The 20,808-nt window shown below is 46.0% G+C and overlaps 1 protein-coding gene across 2 annotated transcripts in view; it reads left to right on the forward strand.

The window, feature by feature from the left end:
• The window catches only part of Ntrk3 (neurotrophic receptor tyrosine kinase 3), a 376,580-nt gene that overhangs the window by 285,790 nt on the left and 69,982 nt on the right, over nucleotides 1-20,808 (forward strand). For both annotated transcript variants that reach the window (XM_087901410.1, XM_087901411.1), the window contains exons 13-14: nucleotides 6,022-6,152; nucleotides 18,189-18,361. In XM_087901410.1, coding sequence (XP_087757536.1) covers nucleotides 6,022-6,152; nucleotides 18,189-18,361 — 304 coding nt within the window. The remainder of the gene's footprint in view (nucleotides 1-6,021; nucleotides 6,153-18,188; nucleotides 18,362-20,808) is intronic.

The following is a 20,808-nucleotide window of genomic DNA, read 5'->3' on the forward strand; positions in this document are numbered from 1 at the left end:
GTATGTATGTGGAGGCTGGAGGTCAACATTGGGCATCACTCTTCAGGTGCCAGTCACTTTCTGAGACAGGGTTTCTCATTGGCCTGGGGCTTCCTGGTCAGGCTAGGTTGGCTAGATGGATCCGCCTGCCTCACCCTCCCCAACACTGGGAGCACACACGTGTACCGCCACAGCCAGCTTTCTTCGAGTAGGTTCCGGGGACGGAGCTCAGGCCTCCATGTTTGTGACGGAAGCACTTTCATGACTGAGCCATCTCCCCAGGCAAATTTTCTGAGAGTTTAAGTCGGTTTTCTTAATTGTTCTGTGAAGTTACCATGCATGTGGCTGATCTACAGACCAGCAGCTGGAGGCTTGGAGGGAGACCACAACTAGGAAATCGTAGTGCCAGGATTCTATAGAGAAAGTGTTCCCCCCAAAACCTCCCCAACAAAATAAAATTCGTTTATAGAGTAGTGTGATAATTGTAGCGGGATCTGATCTTTGTTCATCCCTGGGCTGTGAGGCTACGCCATTTCTGGCTCCCCTTTCTTTGCGAACAGGGATGTGACATTGTCACTTATCAGTGTGTGGGAATTCAGCCACACCAGATCATCCAGAGTCAGTAGCTGCGTGTGTCACCACAGGGGTTTCAGAGAAGTCTCTCTCAATATTGTCAGCCCCCAGTCTCGGGTGAGGCAGCCTAGGCAAACAGACCACCCACAAAGACAGCCTACCAACTAGCCTCTCAGGGACCTCAGTGCTTATGGCCAAGTTTGCTGTAGTTCTAGAAGACTCCCCCTGAGGTGAGTTCTCACCCATGGGAGGGCGACTCGGGTCCTTCCTGCAGAGGGAGGATTCTGGAAGCAGCAACGGAAATGCGTGCTCCATGTTGGCATCAGATAAATCACTCGCCACGTAGGATTCAGAGGACTCTTTTGGTGGGATCCCAATCAGGGGATCTCTGGTGAAGAGGAGTTCGAGATGAGCTTTGGAAGAAGGTCCTACTCATCTTTTACACTTCCTGAGAGCCCTCTCCATCATATCCCAGCCCCTACTCTCTTACCAGCCCTTTTCTTAATGGAAATAGGACTTTACCTTCACATACCATCTCTGCATTTCCCCTCTCCCCTCCGCCCCTTCCAGTCTCCCAAAGCCTGAACTTCATGACCCAGATTCTGCCAGTCCAGACAGTCAGACAGCCAGGCAGTAAGTAGACTGATTGATACCTTCTTTTCTTAGGAGAAGCCATCCCCTTTTGACTTGTGGGTCAGATGGCTTCATCAGCCACAGCGTGATGGGAACTAGAGACAAGCAGAGAATGGGCCCAATCATGTGGATGTGAAAGATGAAGCAGTTCACTCCAAGCCTGTCCTCAGCGCCCCTCAGTCCCACACTCTCCCTCATCCCTACACTTCCAAGAACTTGGTGGATTCTGAACGGCATCCAGCGGGAGGCTCCTGATCCTGTCATTGGAACAATGTTGTAAAAAATGGAGCAGTATGGGAGACTAAGGTGGATAATTGAGGGTTAACCTTTGGACAGGACCATTTCGATGACTATAGACTGAGGACCGAGTAAGGATGGAGAGGAAAGAACAGAAGCTCAGGAATCCCCGAAAGGAAAGGCTTTTCTTGGCCGCGATTTATCTCTGAATTCTGGAGGGTGTCACAAACCTTCATTTTATCTGTGAAAGGAGCGCAGTGACTCTGGGGTCCTTATGAGAATGAGCCCTGAACATTTTGTAGGACCGGCCACATTCACATTCCCCTTTGCTTTATCCTTCTTCGCTTGTGATTTTGGGGGAAGAACGGCTGAGACTGCATTTTTGGAGTTCAGCCTCCTTGGTACATGGGAGCATCCGCATGCAAGGGATTGATGCCATGCATTTGGCTTCTCGTCAGTGTTTCTCTGCCAAAGTTTTCCATTCACCTTGTGGGGCTTCTTGTCCCCACAGCCAGAAATTCATTCTTTATTGGAAAAGGATTTGGGGTAGAATGAAATCTACTTTCATTTCTGGCTCTTTCTCCCCATCCTAGCTCTTACCACTTGACCAGGGATAAACACATGTTTTGATCTTAAACTCCCTTTACTGTAAAGACAAGAGAATCAAACAAGGAGCCTTTATTCTGAGTCACTGGACATGCCCCTGTCCCTAAAACAATTCATTTGCATGTTGGAGCAAAATGCTTTGGCTCATGGTAGGCTCTAGCCTACCCTGTTCATGTTCCTGTGGCGAGTAGGAGGGTGGGTTTCTCACAACATGCTCACCTGCCCCCTGCCTGGCTCAAAGCCCACAGCTGCTATGCTCACCACCAGCAGCAGAAAGTCTGCAAAAGATACCAGGCTCCCAACCTGACAGGTCTCTGGAAAGACCTGTATGATACTCCCACATGGAGCCTCTGAGTCTTTCAAAACCCTGGATTCCTACTGCCTAGGGAGGGAGACGGGAAATAAGGGCTTTCAGACACGACCCAGGCATAGCAGCTGAAGGGGCAGGCCGACTCTTTCTAAAGCTCCCCAGTTCTCATTTTGTACCCAGTATTGCTGAGAGTGGGAAGTTCTGAGGCAACCCAGCTCAGAGCTGGACTTAGGGACCAGTGACATTTTATAATGTTGCCCTGCCTTTGTGGAGGGGTTTCTGAAGACAAGAAAGCCAGAGAGGCTTCTTCTCCAGAGCACAGATAGGCAGCTCAGTCTCTTCAAACACTTGACTCAACCTAAGCCATAGAGCTTGCAAGGGCTAGAGGGGCTTGGAAGTAGATCCAAGCCCCATGACCTTCTCATTGTCTTCTGGAAATGAAGTGTGATGTACCTGTTGGGAGACATGATGCAGGCTGCCAGGTTGCGGCTCTCTCAGTTAACCCCTCACTGCCCAAAACCCATCAAGTTTCAGTGGCCCTCAAAGTGTGATTCCCGGATCAGCAATGTCAGCATCATCTGGGAACTTAGGGATGCCTGTCCTCAAGCCTCAAGATGGATGCCCTGGATGGTAATCTGTGGGGTAGAAGCCCGGCGCTCTGGTCTCAAAACACTCTCTGCATGATTCTGAGGGGACTGCCCATTGGTAAGTGAGGAGGAGGTTAGAAGGGGATCTGACTGCAAACGCAGCTTTTCCTCAAGCAATTGGCTACTCTGGCACATCTTTGCTGCATCTGGATGTCACGCTGATCTCAGCATCTGGGGGAGACTTGGCTAGGCTTTCATTTCACCTTCTTTTAAAATAAAATATCATCCATGACAAAAATGATATTTACCATATTTACAATTTGGAATACATTGGTAGTATATTTTTCTAGGGAGAGCTGGACCAACAAAAATCTGTTCACCTAAGGTAGAGAGCAGACCGAGGCCAGCTTGGCAAGCAAATGTTTATTAGAGTTACAGGATTATGAATGACCAAAAATAGCTGCATCACCGAAACCTCCTACCTCAGCAAGAGTCCAAAACTGTGTCAGCGGAGTCCTCTCTCAGCCTACTGCATGCTATACATGTTAGCACCTTCCAAGACAACATGCAGTTGGAAGGATGCCATGTGGCTGGAGTGGAAACAGGGAGGAGAGAATGGCTGACATCTCAGCAGAGAGTCTGATGATGTCCCCAGCCCCTCTATAAGGGCACAATAATAAGACTGCTCTCTCTCTCTCTCTCTCTCTCTCTCTCTCTCTCTCTCTCTCTCTCTCTGTGTGTGTGTGTGTGTGTGTGTGTGTGTGTACACATATACATGTGCACATATTATGAGTGTGTATGTGGGATGCATGCTCATGCCACGGTGTGTGTAGAGGTCAGACGACAGCCTTTGTGTTGGTCTCTGCCTTCTTTGCTTGAGAATAGGCCTCCTCTTTTCTTTTGCTACTGTATACAGCAGGTGATTTGCCCACAGGCTTACAGGTATTCTCTCTCTGCCTCCAGTCTCATCATGAAATCTTAAGATTACACACACAGCTACTACAGCCGGCCTGGCCTGGGGATCCGAATTCAGGTTCTTGCCCTTACACAGCACGTGCTTTATTCACCGAGACATCTCCCTAGCCCCATTGGCTGGTGGTGTGAGTTAGAGTCACTGTGACTTCAAGATCATAATGGTCATGTGGTCCACGGAGGACAGAATTCCACAATAAAAGTATTGATAGACTTATCAATATACCCAAGTGCAGGGATATACCCATTTTATAGATGAGGAATGGGAGACCTGGCCCCGGGCTGGAGAGCTGTCTTACCAGGCCACATCTTCACTCCCTGGCCTTGCCAGGTCACTCTGCCTGCGTGGTTCCATGTGTCATCGCTAGACACCTGGGAATGACTAGGCCATGGCAAGAAGATGACTTCCCAACAGAAACTAATTTTTTGCCAGTCATACTTTTTAGCCTTACCCCCTGCCAGGTCAAAAATATACCACTCTTCAAAGGCTACCAGACAGAGATAGGGATGCAGAGCAGGGAAGAACTTGGAGAATCTGAGCCATTTCTCCAGCCAAGGAGACTGTTGTCATCTACCTGTTGCTGAAGACTGCCTGTAAGGGAGAAAGAAATGGGGTAGGTCATGCTAGACTCTGTGGGATTTGAACTCGGAGAGGAACAAGCAGTACCCAAGCCTCCCAAGTCAGTAGGCCCAGCCTCCGAGTCATGCCCCCTCTGTCACTGTCACCACGTGGTTCCTCACTGTGGAAACAGTCTGCCACGGCTCTTCCACCTTCACCACCTTCAGCTTTCACTGTTCAGCAAGGTCACTTGAGAGGATCTTCTTTGCTGGCTCGGCGACATGCTTCCTACTATCGATACAGGCATTTAATGGGCTTTTGCCTATTGAGCAATTCATGTGAAGGTCGGTGAGTAATCCCCCCTCACTCCCTTTCATCGCCAGCCCCCTGCTTCGACAATTCCTTGGTAGCATTCTTTCCAAAGAGGTGGGAGGGCTGAGGTCGCGGCTCTGCTCCCTCCTGGCCGACACACTTTAATTAGGTTGCTAAATTAGCAGAGGCACTGGCAACTCTTTGCACAGACCTCAGTTCTAAGGCTTGTCTTTGAATTTGCCGTTTGTGATCTCATCGGTTTGCTTTCTCTCGGAGGAGCTGTACTGGACAACTAGAGATTTTCCTGAAATAATTTTAGCTACCTGTGAGTGTTTTCTATCGTGAACAAGGTGCTGTTGGGCTGTGTGTGTGTGTGTGTATGTGTGTGTGTGTGTGTGTGTGTGTGTATGTGTGTGTTGGTACGCATGTGTACATGTGTGTGTGTGTATATATGTATATGTGCGTGTGCATATGCGCATGTACCTGTATGTATATGTGGCTATGTGTATGTGCATGAGTTCGTATGTGTGGGTGTGTCTGTTTTTGTGTGTATGTGTGTGTGTGTGTGTGTATGTGTGTGCTGAACACATGTTTCTACGTTTCTTTCAGGCACTAAGTCAGCCTCTTAGCCTGGATGATCTACTTCATCAAAAGGCTTTCGTGAGATAGGTGCTGCTGTCAACACATTTTACAAATGAGGATATTGAGGCTCTAGAATTAAATAACTTTCCCAAACTAAAGAGAGAGAGAGAGAGAGAGATAGAGAGAGAGAGAGAGAGAGAGAGAAGCCAGGAGGGGCATAGAGTCAGGATTCAAGCCTGATTCTCAACCCCATCCTGGCAACCTTAGTGTTTAAAGAGTTGCCAATAACTCATTGATATCCCCTGGGGTCTTGCTAGGGATGCAGAGTCTCAGGCCCCCTGAATCAGAATCTGCATCTTGCCAAGGTGCCCCAGTTCACGTGCAGTACCACGGGAGACGGAAGCAGCCCTACATTCAGTAACATCACTGATTCCTGGTCTGTCTGGATTGCAAGCTACCATCAGCACTGGTCTTCATCTCAGAAAGCTGAGGTGTAGAGTACTCGGCAGCCGGTCTGGCACAGATGTCACCCATGACGAAATGACAGTCTCTGTGCCCAAACTGGGATGTGGACATTTGCCTTTTCTCACTGTGAGCTCAGAAGCGCCCTGGATTCATGTTGTTCTGATGGATGACAGAACCTGACTGTCCCCTTTGTCATGCTCCTACAGATGTCCAGCACATCAAGAGGAGAGACATCGTGTTGAAGAGAGAACTGGGCGAGGGAGCCTTTGGAAAGGTCTTCCTGGCTGAGTGTTACAATTTAAGCCCCACCAAAGACAAGATGCTCGTGGCAGTGAAGGTAAATCTTGGGGCGCACGGGCAACCAGGGCAGGGCTGATGGTGGTCATGTGAGGTGGAGAACCATTGAGAAGGTGGTGTTAAACTGGTCTCAGATTCTGTTAAGACCCTTGGTCTAGAGTCGGCGAAGGTTCTAATAGAACAAACCTGATTTTGGTTTTAGAAGTCAAGAACAGCAATGTGTAAGGGGCTATGCCTGGGAACTTCTGTCTGAGAGGCTCTGACTGAATGGGGAGCTTTAGGTCACTCAGCATTCAGTGAATGCTCTTTGCCTAAGTAGGCGTTTGGCCACATCTTAGGAGAAGAAGAGGATGAAAAGAGCTGTCTGATGGGTCAGGGAAGCCTCATGTCGAAAGTACTAGACATCACATGAGGAACAGAGGAGAAAAGGTTGGAATGGCCACAGAATTAGCACCTGGAACTGGTGGACGAAGTTGGGATACATTCTTAAATTCTCGCTATGACATCTGAGCTTAGTCTCCCAGGAATGCAAGCAGGAAGGTAACTGCAGTTGCAGAAGGATGTTTAGCCACAGGACTGCGTGCCCCTGAGGCTCCAGGCAGGTTTGCAAATGGGGATGGATTGCTGGGAAGTAAGGAAAGAGCTTTGCTCCTACCGATTTACCCTCTGCCAGCCCGAATCAACAGAAGGCCTTCTCGCTCCAGATTAGTGCTGGACAGGTCTTGACATATTCGCCAGCCAAGTGTCACATAGACTCACTGGTCTGGAACCACACTATAGGGTCAGGAGAATGGAGGGGCCTCTTTTAATGCATCCAGCATGTTCTGAAGGCATTGTGGAGTTTGCATGACATCCCAGAATGACAGGTGACAATAGAGGTGGAAATGAGAGACATAACCACAGAGGAGGACGCTCATTAGGACCTCAGAACAACCCCATCTTTAGTACCAAATAGCCTGGTGGAAACCCCATTGTGAAGGCAATTTATGTTTCTTTGACTTTTGGGTCTTTGTATCTCCAGTCAATCTATCTGTAGGTTGTCTCTGCCCATAGAAGGTGAACCATCTGATAGATACAGACAGGGTAGTGCAGGGCACCATCTGCCATGAGTCAGAGGGAGAGCCTGGATACAAATCCCCAGTCCTTCACTGATCACCTCCATGACCTGGGGCGGAACTTAAGGTGGGCTTTAGTTTTCCACTCTGAAGGAGGGGATAATAATGTTTCCTCACAATGTTGATGACTAAGTAAATGCTCAACAAGGAGCAACAACTGTTTTTAACAACTGTATTTATTCCTGATGCTGACAACACTGATATATTTAGGCACATCATACATGATCCACTGAGCTTTTATTTACTATGAAGCCTGCCAGTTTTTTTTCCTTTAAGGGACCAGAGACTAGATATTTAAGCGCCGAAGGCTGTGCACTGCTGTGTCTCTCAACCCTGCCCGTTCAATGGGAAAGCAGCACAGATATCCCATGCACTACACGAATGGCTGTTTCCCAGGACAGAGATTTTACAAAAACAGGCACAGACAGCTGATCTGTGTTTTGAAAATAAGTACCTAGAATATTGCCCCACAAAGGGCTAATGATTATTGATACTGTACATTCTTGGAATGAACTTGAGTGTCTGGAGCAAGGCTTACAGAAATGTTTCGAATTTTGTCCTTGACCTTCGTGTCTGCCCTGGTGTGTTATGTGTAATGAGTAGAAGGACACTTGTCTACTGGCTGTCCCAGTGTCTGTCTGGGAAGTGGCACAGGAGCCAGCTTGAGAGCTTTCAACAGGAGGTAAAAGAGTGACAGAGAAGCACGGGTCTCGGTCAGGTTTGCGGAGAGTCTGGCACAGAGAGGCGCTTGCCAGAATGTGTGATGCAGAAACACACTGTGTCTCTGGTTGCATCCTTTCCAACTGGTCTCCTCCTCCCCATGGGTCTGGGAAATTCACGAGTGCTCTGGAATTTGACACCATTTGTCAAGCAATGGAGCTTGCTGCCTAGCCCAGTCCGTGGCCCTCGGAAGAGTCTCATGTGCTCCAAGACCACCCAGGGATGTGAGTTCTCTGCTCTCTGTCCTGTCTGGATTCTCATCCTTTTGTAAGCCTTTCTCTTGACTCTGTTCTCATGTTGATGGAGGGCAGTTCTGTACTGCTGGGGGACACTAGCAGACACAGACCAAGATTAGGTTTCCTCAAAATTGGGTGTGGGTTTACAATCTGTTGGTGAGTGGGTTTTTTTTTTTCCGTCCAGCAGTTAATATGTATATATAAACAAGGGCGTGGAAAACACAGCCCGTTTTTAAGGCGCTTGCAGCCTGCTGGGGAGCCAAGACAAACACCTGTAAAACAAATGGAAGACCGGATAAGACAGAGCATAGTTTGTGTGTGAGCAAGACATTAAACTCCAGATGCTCCTAGGCACGCAGGGGCACAACTTCTCAATACCCATTCTGAATTGCAAATATCTTAAGACAAAGCCATTTGAGGTAGCACTGACCTGGAATTCCAGTGTAACATGAGGGGCCGGCTTGTTGGGGTTTCTGTCCCTCCCAGTACCCCAACAGCCGGCAAGCAACAAAGAAAATCACATACAGGACTCCATAAGATTATAAACTGATTGGCCCATTAGGTCAGGCTACTTATTAGCTCTTATAACTTATCTTAACCCATTATTCTAATCTACGTTAGCCTTACATGGCTCCGTACCTTTCTCAGCTGGGCAAGTTACATGCTGCCTCTTCGGTGGTCTGCGCAGGAGTGCCTTCCTGCTTTCCAGGATACTCCTGTTCTCATTGCATCACCTCTACTTCCTGTCTGGTTTTCCCACCTATACTGCCTGCCTGGCCAATCAGCGTTTTATTAAAATATGATTGACAGAATACAGACAATTCTCCTGCATCATTTCCCTCTTTTTTTTTTTTAAACAAAGGAAAGTACCCATAGTCCATTTGTTGGGAATGTGGGCGTAGTATTTCAGGCTACTTCCTGCTGGTTGGGGGCGCTGATGATCTTATGGGGACCTAAAGAAAATTTAGAGTTATAATCAAGTCCTGACTGAAGTATCCTGTGAGACCTGATCATCTCAGGCAGCGCCTTGAATCCGTTCTGTATGTAGAACTCAGACATCTGGGCCATCTGTTCCTACCGGAGATTTCTCAGGTGGCCTCCCTTGATCAAAGCTGATTTTTCTTAACTCAGAATGAATCCATAGCCTCTCATTTTCTGTGGAAACAAAAGCAAAATCTCTTCTCCAAAGTAACATACCTTTTGACTTCAGTTTTGAAGCCAAGGTATTTTCAAAATGCCTATCTTGGGTTAGTTCAGCAGTATTTATAAACAAAAGTCTTTTAGCAGCTGTTGCTCCTTCCTCAGCATTCAAACAATTCAAAGAGAAAATAATAGCATACAGTATCAAGATTCTCTGTTTATTTTCCATCTTTATGCAGCTTTATTTCAACCTCTATTTCTTTTATTTTTACTTTTACTTTTTGAGACAGGTTCTCTGTATATCTTTGTCCTGGAATAACTCTGTAGACCAGGCTGTCCTTGAACTCACAGAGATCCTCCTGTCTCTGCCTCCCCAGTGTTGGGATTAAAGGTGTGTACCACCACACCTTGAGGTCACAGAGGTCAATCTACCTCTGCCCCTTGAAGTCACAGAGGTCAATATGTCTCTGCCTCCCAGGCATTGGGATTAAAGGTGTGTACCACCACACCCTATTTCTCCCTTTCTTTCTTTTTTATTTTTAATGACTTTAACCTTAAGCCTGCATATATTTTTAACACAGTGTAAACCAGTTAGAGGTTTTCTTTCTCTTTGAATCTCTCTTTTTCTGACTACATAAGCCTTTAATTTACTAAGCAATATGGAGAGCCGTGGCTTTGACGGCTAGATCCAGCTCATTTTTTAACTTTCCAGCCTCACGACTGAGATACCAGCCAGAGCTGTGTTCACTGCCACAACTCTATGGTGTTTCAAGGTCCTTGCTAGCAAGCAAACTGCAACATTTCGTTCACAGACCACACTCAGTAGGACTGCCTGCCTGAAAGTGTCAGAGATTGCCTTGGCAGGACAGTCCAGAAAGCCGACATTTTAAAACAGCACAGCTTTTTTCCTGCTACAGCTTAAAACCGAAAAGCATGCGTTCAGCTTTTCATCAACACCGTTTAAGTGCTTCGCGGCAGGACCTCTTAAAAGAGCTGCAAGGTTTTGCAGCTAAAGCTGAGTCAGGAAGCGTCTCTTAGATGAGAGCATTTGCTTGCCTCTAGCAAACAGAGCAGACCCGAGAAATTGCTGCTACCAACAAACCATGCATAATGCTGTTATTTTGTTCTAGAATTACTTCCCAAGCTGTCTCAGGCTTTATGTGGCTACAGTTGTCCACACGTTGGCGCCATTTGTAACATGAGGGCCGGCTTGTTGGGGTTTCCGTCCCGCCCGGTACCCCAACAGCCGGCAAATCCCAAAGAGAAATTACACACAGGACTCCATAAGGTTATAAACTGATTGGCCCATTAGGTCAGGCTACTTATTAGCTCTTATAACTTATCTTAACCCATTATTCTAATCTACGTTAGCCTTACATGGCTCCGTACCTTTCTCAGCTGGGCAAGTTACATGCTGCCTCTTCGGTGGTCTGCGCAGGAGTGCCTTCCTGCTTTCCAGGATACTCCTGTTCTCATTGCATCACCTCTACTTCCTGTCTGGTTTTCCCACCTATACTGCCTGCCTGGCCAATCAGCGTTTTATTAAAATATGATTGACAGAATACAGACAATTCTCCTGCATCATTCCAGTACTTAAGAGGCTGATAGAGAAGGATCAGGAGTTTGAGTCTAGCCTGGGCTACATAGCTACATAGTGAGAATCTGCCTGGAAATAAATAAATAAACACACAAACAAGCAAATGGTTGTTCATCATTTCCTAGCCATGCAATATGTTAAAGAGCCATGACTGTCTTCTTGGTTATCTCATAGTTGGCAGGGAGCTATAGCTCACTGAGGTTACCCTCCATCTTAAGAGAGAATCACACTCAGTAGCCTAGGGAAAGATTCAAATTCTAAGCTTCAAGTCAGACTTCTACTAACTATTTTTTTTTCTAACCATCAGTTGTCAGGGATTATATGGAATACTATTCATAGCTTCAAATTGATAACATCAATTAGTCATTTAATACCCAGTCCACTTACACAACATTGGCACCCAAGCGAACTTCTTGGGTGGCACATGGGAGATATTTTCTTATTTTGTACATATGTCCAGGTATACACACACACACACACACACACACACACACACACACACAAATATGTATATATATATATATATATATAATTTTCCCTTCTATTTTCCCTGTCATTCTGTGCCCAAGTGATCGCCAATGCTCTTCCAGTACACAATGCATTCTTATACTTCACTCTGAATTTTTCTGTCTGTGGAGTCTTACTTATCTTTGTTTTTATTGTCTGTCTTGGTGGTTTTCTTTCTTTTTCTTCCATTTTTTTGAGGTGGGTTCCTACTATGCAGCCCTGGCTGACCTGGAATCTTCTGTGTAGCCTCTCCTAATCTCAGGCTTGTGGTGATCCTCCTGCCTCTGCTTCCGGAGTGCTAGGATTATAGGCATGCATCGCCATGCCTGACATACATGTATACTGATCATACACATTGTTTATTTGCGTGTCTTTGTGCCAGGTGTATACGCACAGTGTCTGAATGTGTGGAAGTCCAAAGACAACTTTTAGGAATTGATTCTCTTCTTCTACCACAGGCGTACAGGGGACTCAACCCATATCTTCAGGCTTGGTGACAGGTGCCTTTTCTCTCTGAGCTATCCTGTTGGCTTATATATTGTTGTTTTCATACGAAGCAATTATTTCTTCATTTTCTTGGAGAATGTCCTTATTTCAAAGTAAATATGGGCCTGGTATGCAGAAATCCAAGTTCTTGTTGTGACATTTTTCGCAACTTGGATTTAGCATATTTCTTTGAATACATCTGAGCCTCAGCATTTGGATTTCTCTGGGATTGGAGGGTTGTTTTGATCTGTGTGGCATGCTCATGACTTCCAGTTATAGTGATTTAAATTGGAGCCAGAACTGAAAGCATTTGTGAAACATTCTTAGGACAGAATCTTGGGGGGTTTTTGGAGGGGGGGTTAATGTATTTTTATTTGTCATTTACGAAGTTTGACACAGGATGTCTCAACTTCAGGACTATTGGCAGAGTGGGGTGATTCAGTGTTGGTAAGAGCTCTTGACTTCCTTGGATAGTGTTTAGCAGACTATTTTGGTCTCTGTCCAGTAGGTGCCAGCTCTCATTGGAACAGACAAAAATGCCCCTGACATTGCCCAGTCGAGCATGGAGACCACGCTTTGCTTTAGTCAACACACTGTCAGCAGAGAGTAGCGATCTCATAGAATTACAGACAACCGAGGAAAGATGGGGCGGGAGAGGACTTCCTCAGAGAAGAGTATGTCCATTGGTCATCTAGTGCCAAAGGGCCAGCCCTAAACTCATACAGACAAGTATCATTGCTCAACAGGTTATATTTGAGAATATGGGTGTACACAAGAATACACACACATATGCACACACACATATGCACACACACACACACACACACACACACCCTTACAATAACAGTTGATGAAAAAAGAGGCCAGGATTTAAAGGAGAGTATAGAGGGGTATATAATATAATCTTAAACATAAAGAAGAGAGGCTGGGTGGTGGTGGTGCATGCCTTTAATCCCAGCAATTGGGAGGCAAAAGCAGGCAGAGCTCTATGAGTTCAAGGCCATTGTGGGTTACAAAGCAAGTTCTAGTACAGCCATGGTTCTTACACAGAAAAATCCTGTCTCAAAAAATCCAAGAGGAAAACCACACAAATCCTACCAAAAACAGTGATCTTAAAATCTGTAGCAGTGTTTGCAAAACACGCCACTAATATTTAATAATTTTGTTTACAATTGACTTGCATTCCATTTTAGATAATACATGCAAGAGTCTTGGTTTTACCAGGTGGCCACAAGACACATGGGAAATTATTGGGAAGCTAGATCTTAATTCCTCATGGTCTTCCTTTCATACTTGGTTTTTAAAAATCTCAGCTTTTTACTGTTTTCTCAATTTTCCAGATGATCTTTCTTCCACCGCTAGCTGTTTTCAATCATTTACCTTCAATATGTCTTTGCAAAGTCTTCATCCTGGGGTCTATGGAAACTGATGGCTTCCCACTCATATTTAATTGTTTCTTATGATGCCTCATTACATGGAGTGATCATATGATCAAGTTTGACTCTCAAGAATACATTTGTGGATAATCACAGTCAATTCCCAGAGTACACTTCTCTTGGAGATATCAGTGTGTCTGTAGGTGACAAGAGTTGTGGAGGTGTAACATGAGGGCCGGCTTGTTGGGGTATCTGTTCCCGCCCCGGTACCTCACAGCCGGCAAGTCCCAGAGAAAATCAATCACACAGAGATCTCTATAAGTTATAAAGCTGATTGGCCCATTAGGTCAGGCTACTTATCAGCTCTTATAACTTATGTTACCCCATTATCCTTATCTACGTTAGTCACACGGCTCAGTACCTCTTCCAGTGGGGCAGCTTACATCTTTCCTCTCCTGTGGTCTGGGCAGGAATGGCGAAGGGAGCTTCCTGTTTCCCAGAATACTCCCAGTCTCTTTGCTCCACCTCTACTTCCTGTCTGGCTTTCCTGCCTATACTGCCTGCCTGGCCAATCAGCATTTTATTAAAATATAATTGACAGAATACAGATAATTCTCCAGCACCATGGAGGGTTCTGGGCTCCATGACCCCAGTCAGCATGCTCTGAAGAGTTGGTGGACAGTGCTGGAGGGAGTTGTAGAGTCAGTAGTTACCCACCCACTGGGGCATGGCCTCTTATACTATTTATGCTGATGTAGAGCATGCATCAGGTCTCTTTTCCAGCTGCAGGATTTGGTTTCTGATCTCCATTCCAGCAGAGGATTCTGATTTGTGAGTCTGCCCTTAAATAAATAACCATCTATTTCTCAATTCTGAGCTACTGTGGAATTTCTTTTAAGCATCCTTCTTCAGGGCAGTACCAAGTCAACAGTCCAGTTGTATTTCTCCAGCTCTGTGGGAGTCTTTATGACCAAGAGAACATCAAGTCAAAAGGTCCTGAGGCAGATAAAGTCTCACGGGTACAGAAAGACCAGTGAGATTGAATCATAATGAAGAAGGGGAACATGGAGTTGGAGAGTCGAAGTGGAAGGAGATGGGTCTGGCTGACCTCTTCAGTCTAGGACTCTTAAGAAGTTGGGGTTTCATGCTGCAGACAATGGGAAATGATAACATATGAGAAACGGGCATCTGTCCATGCCGTAACCACCCCCTCTTTGTCCCCTGTCATTCTGTGAATCTCAACAATTGTTGGGGACGTGACAACAGGTTTAGAAATAAAATGATTTGCACAACCAAACAGGTTGGCTGTATGTGCACGCACATGAGTCCATGCTTGAACACCCAGGAGTGTGTCTATTCACGCATGCATGATAAAAATGAGTTTCAGAGTATTAATGAATTCTCAAAGATAACATTCCTTGAAGTATCTTCTCCCCACCACAGAAAAGGCAAATGCAAGGCAGCTGTTGACCAACATGAAGATGTCAGCTGTCTGGGAAAGATTGGGGCTGCTGGGCACATCTGTTCTGCCTCACCCTGTCCTAGTGAACATTCCAGCTGAAATCCTTGCTCAGGGCTGGAGATCTCAGGAGCTGGCGCGTCTGGAGGCCAGGACCAGAAGGGACATGTCCCCTACATTTTGAAGGGAAAAGAAGACAAGGAATTAGTTTCCACTTCTCATTGCCTGTGCTTGCTATATGAAGCAGCCGGCCAGGAGGAATGCCCCCAACTTCAGGCTCTGTGGCAAGACCCTCTTTCCTGTGCCAACAGTTGCTGGCTATGATAAGCATCAACTCCGTCCCATACCACTTCGTGGTGACCCATTTTGCAGTTGCCCAGCAACCAAGGAAGTATTGGATATAGAATCCCATGAGCGGGGCCAGAGAGCTTCTGGCCCAGTTTCCCTCCCCATTATTCTCCTGTCATCTCCGTCCCAGTTGCATTAATCCCCGGGTACTGTGGTCACTGACAGCTCTGGCCCCGACTTGCTACACTCCTCATTTCTGACAGTTACAGAAGGACTTCAGGTTTGACCCACCAGCTGGAAACCCCAGTGTGAAGGGAGAGGGGAAGGGTGTGGAAGCCCTGGAGACAGCGCCTGCCTTGTGCTCCATCTCTCAGGAGGAACTCTGTCCGCCTTGCAGTTCAGGGTGCCGACTTGAGGTACAGACCCTGGCGGCTACTGCCCAAGGGCTGAGATCAGAAATATCCCGTGGCTGCCCCTGATGTCAAGGCTGTGGGAGAGAATGATTTAAAGAGATGGAGAGAGGCCATTTGGCTGCCCCCGAATCTGATCTACTTTTCTCTCCCATAAATCCAGCGTTCACATAAATCCTTGCTCTCTCCGATCCCACCCGTGTTCAGTTCCTCTGTTTTTCCCCCTACCTCTTCCTCATGAAAATAAATGAGTCACACTCGGTCATCTTGTGCCCATGTTTTATGCCTTGTAGCCCAGGGCTGTGGCAGGGAGGTGGCTCACTAGAAAAGGGTATTTCCCCCATGACTCTTGGGCTGGCAACTCTTTGTTCTGGTATAGGGTGGCCATTACAGATATTTCTTTATTCATAGGTATCCACCAGAGCTGAAACAATCATTACACCAAATTTACAGGTTTTGGGAGCAGGAGCTGTGGCTAAGTGGGCAGAATTCTTGCCTGGTATCCACAACACCTTGGGTTCAACCCTCAGCAGTCCATAAGACCAAGCATAGTAGAGCATGGTGCAATCTTAGGACTTCTGAGGTGGAAGCAGAAACTCAGCTGTATAGCATAAAATTCTGTCAAAAAAAATTAGGTCTGGTAAATTATAATTAGGTCTGGCAAAAGTAACTTTCAGTATTTTTGTTAATAGGCCATTTAGTTGAACATTTTTTCCTGGTGAAATATTTTCAATTTTTTAAAGAAGAGAAGGTGATGCGGATTGAAGTTGGGGTGGGGTTTGAGATGAGGAAGCCACGCTTGTTTTGCTGGCCCTGGAGACGTGCCTGCCTGACTCTGAGGTACTCCTCTGAGTCTCAGCAAAGGATTGCTCAGGTCCACAATGGTTCCCATCACTTAGACTGTGTGAACACGGACTGGTTCTCAAACAGGTTCAGTCCCAGTTTCTCCAGCTACAGAAATGTGCAATGGGGAACCAAAGCGGTGGATAGCCTTTTCATGCCTTTTCATGCTTAGCAGCCCGCACCCCTGATGTGCAGTGGTCACTGAGAAGCTGGAGAGGCGTACTTGATGCATTCTTTGCAGGTTCATGCCACTGCAGTATGAGACTCCAAACCAATTGGCAGATTTCAGCACCTGAGGCTGCAGTGGATGGAGAACGATCTCTGGCTAGGGAGGCCTTGCCACACTTGCATGGCAGGCCATTTTGTCTGAATTACCACACCACAAAAGGCCAACTATCAAGCAAAGAGAGTGTAAACCAGTCTCTCGTCACTTTAGATTCGTGATGACCTAAGATCAACTGGCTGGTTTTATCCTTATTTCTTGAATAATGAGTGGACATGACTTGGTGCATTTGTCTGATGATCTTAAGGCAGTTACAGGACTTGGAAATGTGTGGGCCTACCTGCATAGGCTTCTCCCTTATCATAGGTCTGTTGCTTGAACAGACTATCCTTCATCTTGGACAACATTTCCCATCCTCAGGATGGCTGTTCTGGATTGTTTCTTTTTGTGTGTGGCTGTGCTAATAAGTGCCATAACCGGAAGCTATGTGTAGAGGAACGGCTTTAATTCATTTTACCGATGACAGTCAATGATGGAAGTCAGAGCAGAAGCTCAACTTCAAGACAGGGGCTTGAAGCAGAGACCGTGGAGGGTGCTGCTCACTGGCTTGCTCCTAGGCTCACATGCATCTATTTTCCTTACACCCGGCTGCCCAGGGATGGCACCACCCACAGTGGGCTGGACCCTCTGTCATCAATCGATAATTAAGAAAACGTCACACAGACACACCCACGGGCCAATCTGATGGAAGCGACTCCTCAGCTGAGGTCCCCCTCTTCCTGGGTGTGTCAAGTGGACAATCAAGACGAGCTATCAAAGTAGTGCTTGTTCACTGTCTGTTGTACACACTGGTATGTTTAGTTGTGGTATCACACTCCCCTTCTGATGCTGAAAGCCCCACCTTGGTGGTGTATGCTCTTTGTGCTGCATTCATCTTCATAGAATAAGAAATAATCAGATCTGTACTTCTCTCTTGGTTACACTTGGGCTTGCAATCCCTATAGGGAAGAGTCATAGCATCTTGGTAGAGTGGCCCCCATTGGCTAATCACCTCCTCCTGCACTGAGACTCAGTGGCTGTCTACCCTGTCTTGCATGCATATAAGGCTTCCATCTGCCAATTTCAACCCTACTTTTCCCCCTAGAACTTCTGCTAGACCTTTGGTTGGAGAACACAGTGACTAGCCAAGCACTAACTCTTCTCTGTCGATACAGCTTCTTTCACCATTAAGACCCAAGGACTCCCAAGGATGGCATTATGACATTGCCTGACTTCTGGAGTGTCTAGTGATTTGCAGAGATAGAGCAATTTGTGTGGTGCTGTTCAGTTTACGGTATCAGAGAGACTTGTTCTGTAAGGGGAGCTTTATGATCAGGGATCTTCCAGACCTTTTGTGTCATAGCTTTGTTCCCTGTCACTCATGCTGAGAGAAGCTTCTAGATGGACAATAAATGTAGGTTGAAGTCACTGGTGGGGCCTGGGATGTGGGGCTTCCCTTTGTCAGGAATCAAAATGCTGAATGGAAAAGGGCTTCAGCGGTGTGCTTTGCCTTTATGTTTTAAAATAGATCATATTCACCATTGGTCCAGAAGGATGTGGTAACAGTTTCACCAGCTGGAGAAGACAGCTCTTTGTCCTCTGGTTGCTAAATACTGATGATGTTGTGTGGTTCTCAGGCCCTGAAGGATCCTACCTTGGCTGCCAGGAAGGATTTCCAGAGGGAGGCTGAGCTGCTCACGAACCTGCAGCATGAACATATTGTCAAGTTCTATGGGGTGTGTGGTGATGGGGACCCACTCATCATGGTCTTTGAATACATGAAGCATGGAGACCTTAACAAGTTCCTCAGGTAAGCAAGAATGGACAACGTGCCCCACCCTGTCCCAGTGAGCCTTTGGGGTTTTCTCTGTGACCAGAATTCATACTTGCCACTATGAAATCAAGTCACTCGAGTCTGAGGATAACAAATCAAAAGCACTGCCTTTATTTTCCTTCTTCTCTCTATTCTGTCTCTATCTATCTATCTATCTATCTATCTATCTATCTATCTATCTATCTATCTCATCTATATCTTTCTATCATCTATCTCTATCTACCTATCTATCATATCTATCGATCAATCATCTATCTATCTATCATATCTATTTATCTATCATCTATTATATCTATCTATATTTGTCTATCATATCTATCTTTCTGTCTTTGTTTATCATCTATCTCTATCTACCTATCTATCATATCTATCTATGTATCTATCATCTGTCTGTCTATCTATCTATCTATCTATCTATCTATCCATCTGTCTCTATCTCTGTCTTTTATGTTCTGTGATTTCAAGTGTGCACTTCTGTGTCCGGTTTATGTGGTTCTGAGGATGGAGCTGAGGGTTTTATGTATGCTAGGCAAGCACTTTACTATACCCCCAGACCTAACCCTTTAATTCTTATGCATTGCTTCCTTTCCAGCTGGACTTAGATTTTTGTATTCACAGTGAGACACCTTTCTTCTTGGCTTTCAGATAGACAGAGAAGAAGAGTAAGACCTGGGGTATATCCTGTGTGAATGCCAGGTTGAGACTCACAGCCCTGGTTTTAGGGCTATCTGCTCTCTTACCCTAATGTGGGAAATGTCTTAAGTGTCTCACTTGTCAAATGAGATTAGTATGTTATATCTTTAACCTGCTCTCCTCCCCTGACCAGAGACTTTTTTGATGATGAATGTGAAGGTATCAAACTATAAACTCAACAGAAAGCATAGGTAATTGATAAAGAAAGGACATTCTGTACTCAGGTAAATTCTACTTGTCAGCATTCAGACTTTGAGAAAGGAAGGGGTAGAGTCAGACTTGGAAAGAGTCTTCAGATCTTTCCTTATGAGTCAGGGTTGCAAATAACTGCCCCGGAGATACTGAGAAAACCCACTAGATTCTCTATATCTCTGGAACTTGAATTCAGAATAAAATTGATTCCTGGAGAACTCAGTCCTTAGCGTAAGAGGGATGGAGGCTTATCTTAATTATAAATGGATCAAGTTATGACCACTTCATAGAGCCGTTGCTAGAAACCTTGTGTGGCAATGTGTATATAATGCCTGGGTGCATTTTGTATGCAGCAAGGTACTGAACAAATGGTGGCTATTGTAAAAGTCACTTCTATTATTATTACATTATATGAGTCGAGAGCTTCCAGATGATTCCCTGTCTTTGTATGCATAATCTCCCTCATCCTGTACTTCCACCCCTCTGCCCTATTGTACATCACAACACATTCTCCGGAGATATAGCTGATTCTCCAGTCCCACGTACAACCAGAAGGGCTCAAAACCTCCCAGATCCTGTGTGTTTCTTTATTCCAAGGATAGATGAGGAATACAAAAGAGAGGGGAGAGGAAGGGGGAGAAGCAAGAGTAAGACCAGGGCAGGAGAAACACAAAGTTTAAGGGAAAAAAACCACAAGGCCAAAGAAATAATTTCTTACCATTGTGACTGACTATTTAACAAGAGGCCCCTTAAGGGCACGGGGGATTGATTTTGACTCACAGTCTGAAGGGATGCAGTTCATCACAGCGGAAGACACAGTGCTGGCACATGGGGTTGTATCATATCTAAAATCAGGAGTAAGAGAGTTTGGACCAAGAAGAGTTTGGGGTATAAGCTGAATGATACCCTCATGCCAGTGACCTACTTCCTCTATAAAGGGTTTGCTTCTCAAGGGTCCCTCACTTCCTAAAAAAGTTCCCTCACTCGAGACCAAATATTCTGACCGTCTCTTGAAAGCATTTTACATTTGAGCTGTAGCAGGTACATGTGGCAAAAATTTGTGTCTGCAAAGAATTCCTCACCCCTTCATTCTCCAAAGCAGGAACGTAAGAAGAACGTAGTTATACTTCTCTGTCTGTCTTTGAAGTCTCTTCCCGAAGAGAGCAAGGGGATCAATTCAAATTAAGGCCAACAGTTGCTCCAGGTATTCTGTGGCAACCGCTGTGCAGAATTCCAGAGTTGGTCCAGATTCTCACCTGCCTTTCTAGGCTCCGTTAGTCAAGGCCAAGCTTCTCCAAAGCTAAAAACTGAAAGCCTGGGTCACATCAACCCTTGCTAGGAGTGGGCTTGCAGTCTTCTTTCCAAAGTGCCCCCTGCTTGATCCCCGGGGTCAGTTCTACCTGCTAACATGTCTCCTGGTTAGTGGAGTTTGGGGCCGGCAGGAGTGCATCCTGGTATACTGGAGTGGGAATTGGCCTCCTGCCACATCCCTGGCTCGCTGATTCAGTGGCTTTCCTGTGGAGGGAGGGGGGGCAAAG

This window comes from Myodes glareolus, chromosome 24 (genome assembly GCF_982192425.1).
Source record: "Myodes glareolus chromosome 24, mMyoGla1.1, whole genome shotgun sequence".
NCBI classification, from domain to species: Eukaryota; Metazoa; Chordata; class Mammalia; order Rodentia; family Cricetidae; genus Myodes; species Myodes glareolus.